This window comes from Brassica oleracea, chromosome C1, assembly GCF_000695525.1.
Source record: "Brassica oleracea var. oleracea cultivar TO1000 chromosome C1, BOL, whole genome shotgun sequence".
NCBI lineage: Eukaryota > Viridiplantae > Streptophyta > Magnoliopsida > Brassicales > Brassicaceae > Brassica > Brassica oleracea.
The window spans coordinates 4,822,687-4,829,106 of NC_027748.1; the positions used below are offsets into that span (position 1 = coordinate 4,822,687).

General features: G+C 34.1%; 1 protein-coding gene across 4 annotated transcripts; it reads left to right on the forward strand.

The window, feature by feature from the left end:
• The first annotated feature begins 2,395 nt into the window (after positions 1-2,395).
• Positions 2,396-5,274, forward strand: LOC106296800. Of its 4 annotated transcripts, none has more exons than XM_013733039.1 (13): positions 2,396-2,631; positions 3,047-3,165; positions 3,257-3,319; positions 3,395-3,508; positions 3,584-3,637; positions 3,726-3,788; positions 3,866-3,928; positions 4,014-4,178; positions 4,274-4,429; positions 4,510-4,578; positions 4,670-4,731; positions 4,816-4,935; positions 5,024-5,274. In XM_013733039.1, exons 1-12 carry the CDS (start codon positions 2,472-2,474, stop codon positions 4,898-4,900), a joined length of 1,173 nt encoding a protein of 390 aa, XP_013588493.1. In that variant the 5' UTR covers positions 2,396-2,471; the 3' UTR covers positions 4,901-4,935; positions 5,024-5,274. The 4 variants fall into 4 exon arrangements, with proteins under 4 accessions (XP_013588493.1, XP_013588486.1, XP_013588499.1 ...); XM_013733032.1 differs by having other exon boundaries at positions 2,402-2,631; positions 3,720-3,788; XM_013733045.1 differs by having other exon boundaries at positions 2,402-2,631; positions 3,395-3,499; positions 3,720-3,788.
• Positions 5,275-6,420: the final 1,146 nt, after the last annotated feature.

Here is a 6,420-nt window from a genome sequence, read left to right on the forward strand (position 1 = left end):
AGAGTATGAGCGAATCGGTTCCAGGGGTGAGGCATTCCTGAAATATCGACCTTTAAAAACTTGAGAAAATAAAGTATTTGGCTTCTCGATCAATCGCCAAAACTGTTTACTAAGCATCGCTGTATTGAAATCAGTGATGTCTTTAAAACCCAGTCCTCCTTCCTCCTTGCTAACACATACTTTATCCCAAGATTTCCAATGCATACCTCTCGTACTTCCCCCGGGGCTCCACCAAAATTGGGCTACCGCACCTGTCAGTTTCTTTACGGTTGCCTTAGGCAATCGATAGCAGGACATCACATGATTTGGTAATGCCGTAATCACCGATTTAATAATCACCTCTTTTCCTCCTTTTGTAAAGAACTTAAAAGTCCAGCCATTAACCCGTTTGTTTAGTCTATCCTGCACGAAACTAAAAACCTGAACCTTTGAACCCCCAAGATTTTTTGGTAATCCTAGATAAGTTCCCATTCCTCCATGATTCTGAATGCCCAGGATGTCTCTCATTTCTTGTCTATTGGACTCTTCAATTTTATGTCCAAATTGGATTGAAGACTTCTCAAAATTGATGAGTTGACCTGACACCATCTCATATATAAAAGAAAAGTTGTTTACAAGATATATAGAAATTGTTTTAGAATTATATGACCCAATCTCCACCTCCAAGTTCTTGTTTGGCGAAGTCACAACAGGTTCAGACTGCATAACGTCAATCAATTCCTTTACGTAAGTGTTTCAAACTAAACTTTGTTAACTGAGACTAAATTAAATGCTCATACAGATTGGGTCTAGTACTGGATACAGACATATTATGTTGGCCACATGCTTGCTTTTATGTCCCCATCAGCAAGAATGATTGTATTATTGATAGATCGTAACCATCAAGAAAAATGTGAATGAATCCTTTTCGCTTACCTTATCAAAATCTTCTTCTGTTTTTTTTTTGTTTTGATAAGTGAAAAATAGTCTTTTGTTATCGAATAGTTAAAATTATTTTGCCTCCTCGGGATCCTATGTTGCCAACCATCTCTATATCTATCCCCAGACTGACCAGAATCATCAACTGAATTCTCCCTTCGAAGCTTGCGTAAGTAACGCTTTAGAATCATGTGGAAAAGCATATTTGAACAAAAATAAAAGTGTATTTTTGGTATTTTGTAGTAAGAGTGGTGAATATATGGTGTGATTGGTAACCATCGTATGAACAATAGGAACATATAGGAAATGAATGAATGTGAATAAAATTTTAGGAATGACGAAGGGTATGAATGGTGATCAAGGAACGACGATGAATAATGCATTTTTTAACATTTTTTTAAAAAAAAAATCATCATTCACAAAGAATAATTTTTTCTTCTATTTTTTTATCATTCCTTTTTTTTGTAGAGAAACAAAGAACAAAGTTATTCCTTGTTAAATACTGGATGAAACACTTATTCATTTTTATTCGTGCAATTTTATTCTTCTACGTTTCTTTTCTATTCGTTCTTCTTATTTCTAGAATGGTCACCGGTCGGATCTGAAGAATGATGATTCTTTATCAAAATTAATAAAGAATTGATTTGTTCTATAATTATCTACAAACAAATGAATGAAAAAGAATGAAAATAAAAATTTATTTCTCATGAATAGTAAAAAAATAAAAAATATTAGGGAAAATTCTTCCTGTTCTATTGGTCACCAGTGATGTTCCTGAATGAGTTGAGGTTCATGAATAAATAAATGCAAAAAGAAAGACATGGTTTCTTTTTTTGGTTAACTTTATATCTGTTTAAATTACACACAGAAAAAAAAATTATTACAAAGAGATAATAATCTGAATTTTTTTACGCTTCCAAAATTATGGAAAGCGATGTAACAACATTACCAGATGTAATTTATTAATTAAGATATATAAGTTCACTTTATAAAGTGAATTTTTAAAATATATAAAATACAGTTCAAAATAGAACTCGATCGAAGATTATGCAGCTTCATCTCTTCTCTAGCCTTACATATTCAAAAAAATCAAAATGATATTTTCTACATATTAATTGTCATGATTATAAAATTTATATTTACCCCAAAAGGATTAGCATGAAAAAGAAAGAAGACAATAATGAAACATTACAAATTCACAACAGATACTCTAACATGTAAACTTATATCCTTCCCTTTTAGTTGCACTAAGAAGATTTTCAAGACTGACTCATCAGACTAAAAGCTAATTACAATATTTACAAAATTAGCGTTTGCAAAACATATTTACAAATAACACCCATTAGTCATTACTCATCAGGGTAACATCTGAAAATAATAAAAACTAAAAGGACAAATATGTAAATAAAGAAAAGATAGGGAAGACCCCTTTTACTTAAATTTGACTTGGTACACGCTTTCTCATTCAGACAGTCTCCTTCTCTCTCTCGCGAATCACGCTCTCTGTCTCTCTGACACTGTGCTTGCTAAGTCCTCTGTTGCAGTCTCCAATAATGGCGTTTTCTAAGCCACTTTTCTTTCTCGTCCTCCTTACGCTCTCCCTTTCCCGTGAAGTCGCTTCTTCTTCCTCCTCCTCAGAGAACAATGGCTGTAGTAATGGTGCACATGAACACTGTTCGGTCGACGAACTCAAATCCACCGTCTCTTCTCTCCGTAAGTCTAACCTCTCTTTGACCCTTTTCGTATTTATAGATTTCCTCACGAAAGTCTGCAACTTTCTAGCTTCATTGTCTATGTAATGAACAAAGGTTCAGTCTTTTTGAGATTTTTCTCTATGGTTAGATGAACTTTTGCTTCTGAAGATCTGTAGCGAATGTGAGGAATAACGTTTCTTTGATTTGTTGCATTTTGCTTAGGAAGTTGTGGAGAAATGAGTAACGGTTTCATTAAAAACTTTAGCTTCCGTTATGTTTTCTGGTAATGACTGACTTGTAACGTTTTTTTTTGTTTATGTCCAAAAGTTGACTGACTTTTTATAGTTTTTCTTAGCTGCATTCATGGTTCAGAGTCTGTTAATCTGGTTGCTGACAGTTTCAGAGTCTTTTTCTTTCTTTGTGTGTGTGAAAAGAATCAATCATCAAGGAGAAGAATCAAGAACTGCACAGCAAAGAGGAGCAGATTAGAGTATTGGAGTTATATATCCGGGAGAAATCATACTTGTTTGAGACTGACATAGATTTTATTCAAGTGAGATCTTCATTCATCTCTGGATTTGATTTATTTGTTTAAAAAAAAAAATAGATGTATAAGATTGTTTGTTGTTAAATGGTTTGTTTAGTCTGAGAATCCTGTGAAGCACGGGAGTGAAGCAGAAGAAAAGGTTTATGAACTTGAGAAGCAGGTTGGTTTTATAGTTTGAGCTCTCTCTCTCTCTCTATGTGTTACCCTTTTGCCTCATTACCTTTTGCATTGACAGGTATTGAGACTTAAAGGGGAAGTGGAGTTACAACGTAATAAAAGGCTCCAAGTGGAAGCTCGAGCTGAAACCGCAGATGAGAAAGTTGAAGAGTTTAACTCGAAGGTAGAAAATGTAAGATGTGATGTCATTTAGAGATTTGATGTACATATTCAAGAGCTTAATGTACTTTCTCTTCTTTCTGTTCAGATCGATATGAAGTGGTTCTTCTCTAAGCTTGGTCTTAAACCGAACAAAACTCAGGTTAGTCAAGAAGCTAATCAAGACACATAACATGGCATAATCTTAGTGATTGATTACTCCTCTAAAGTTATTTATTTCATAGTTGCAGGCATATCTAAAGACTCTATGGCACCAACATCTTAGTCCAAATCTTCATATCACTCTTCAACAGGTTTATTTTGATTCACTTTATCCCTCTGAATGTCTCGAGTTTCACTTAGAAGACTTCTTAACTCTTCTTTGTTTCAGGTTTCCTTGAAAATTAAACAAGTCCAGAAATGGTCAGAGCCTCACATTGAAACCATGAGCTCAGTGAGTTTTATTCTTACCACAAACTTATTTACTTTTCATTCACTTCATACTTATCTCTGAAAGATACTTCCTCTTGATTTTACAGAAATGGATTCCAAGCATCAAAGAAGCTTGTGTAACATTAACCATTTACTTAGAACCAAAGGTTCACTATTTAACAGAGAAGTCCATCGAGGTGTTATCTATGTCTAAGCAGGCTTTCACACCACATATCATCCAAGGCTTTGATGTGTCACGCTACTATCTTGAGGTTAGTATATCTCCATTTTTATTTCATTCAACTACTTCTCTTCCACATTACATTAAAACATTTGAGGACCATTGCTTGTTTTTTTTTTCTTCTAGGTAATCAGGACACATACATCCCCATACACAAGCCAAATTATGACCATAGCGAAACCACACTTGGAGAAAGTACAAGTCGCCTTAGAGCCATATACAGAACACGTAAGGCATGGCTTTAAAAAGTTGGTTGACTCCACCAAAGTCTACCATCAGCAGGTATGTATAGACCATGTTGCATGCTAGCTATTTGTATTAAGAAATTAGAGTAAGAGAGTTTAATAAGCTCATTGTGTTAGGCTCAAGAAATGCTGAAGAACAATGAGATTACAAAACCGGTTGCTACCATGGATTTAGCTTGGGTTGGGGTACGTGTTCTCTACCATTTGCAAACGCATTACTCAAATTTTGTTACAAAGTCTTTAACTTTCTAAATCCCTTTTTTTTGTACTTCAACAGGCCACGGCTTTGATTGGTTTCCCTCTCATATTCATCATCAAATTTCTTTCTGCTGTCTCCAAGTAAGCTATAAACATCTTTCAAGAAAAGTTTCAATTCTTTGCAAGTAGTTACTAATTTATATCTTTTGTTTACGGGTCAAACAGTCCTAAGGGGAAGAGGAGATACAACCACAAACAAGAACCAAGCACTGGATATCGACGGGCCAAACGCCGTCATCCTCACCATTGAAACAATATAAACTATAACTTCAGGAGATCAAAAAGGTTTTGTGACTTTTACTTATATATATATTTCATTGGTTTTTGGTTCCACTCAAGATGGTTACTGAAATGTAAGAACTCTCTTTTGCAGGTGGTTTGTATTTACCTTTTTGGATAAGACTTTATTACAGTTACTAGTTTTAGCTGAAGATGTTTAGTAGAGCTGTTCTCTCTCTCTATGTAGTGACAAATCTTAGAACAATTTTCTTCAGTCAAGAGAAGAGAGAGAAAAGAGTTGTAAAACTTTCTCACATTATACAAATACACTGGTTCGGGAAATTTGACTGTATATCTATCCCGGCCTAGATCAATTGGGCTTGTACAATTCGAACTAAAAAAGCCTCTATATAATTAGACTGCATTTAAAAAAAGGATAAATCATGTTAAAACTTAAAACCCAAAAACAATATATTTTGTGAAGACAGAAGGAGAGAAAGAAAAGGACAAAGAGAGAGTCAATGTCAATAACGACTGTCTGTGTCTGATCCGTATTCATGTCTTTATATGTCTCCTCCTTAAAAAGGTCGCTTTACACTTACCCTGTTTGTTGTTTTAGCTTCCATCTCTTTTTTTTCAAATAAACCTCCATTATTGTGGGATGTTACACTTAACTTGAAGAAAACGATAAAAATGAATTGAATGGACACACGATGAACTACGTGTTCATAAAATGGATAGGTTGATCCATTCAAAAATGTTATGACCCTTTTGTGTTTTAGTTATTTAAGTTATTGGTTCATCATATATAAATTTCTTGAACACTCTTTTATACAGTATTAGTAAAGTTTACCAAATAGTTATGGATGTTAGGGTTGGGTTGTTACATTGACTGCGAAATCCCTTGGTTAATGCTTAATGAATATTAGGGATACCATGATTACCGAGGACTAATTTATTATGTTTATGACGTCTCATAGATAAACTGAAGTGAAGGAAGACCTATATATTTGAGACAAAAAATTATGTTTATTTCTGATGGTTTAAATTACGGATCTTAGCATAGTACATTATCCATATCGTTAAGATATTTCATCAAATTTACCGGAGTATTTTGACCTAAACACGATTAACCTGCAATTACAATGTCAATGATGGGAAGAAAATATAGCCAAGTTGTCGTAATAACCTGCAAGTCATTCAATCTATGTGTTTCTGAGGAGTAATCTAAATTTACTTACAGAATTACAAAGTGATGCTGAAAAACATTAACAATTGTCAAATGGAGTTGAGACACATCAAAGCATATGGTCAAACATGAGGAGTATTTTATATGCAAATGTGATAACTGAGAACCAAATCTGAACGAATAAAAGGACATTCAGATCAGATCCACTGATGACGAAATTGCCCTTGTGACATGTAAATTTTATTGGATTAACAGAAATGGAGACACAAGTAAACAATAACTATTGACAAGGATAGTGCTGGTGTTGACCTACAATATATACACATACACACTTCAAGCTTAACCATGGTTAGTCGCACGAG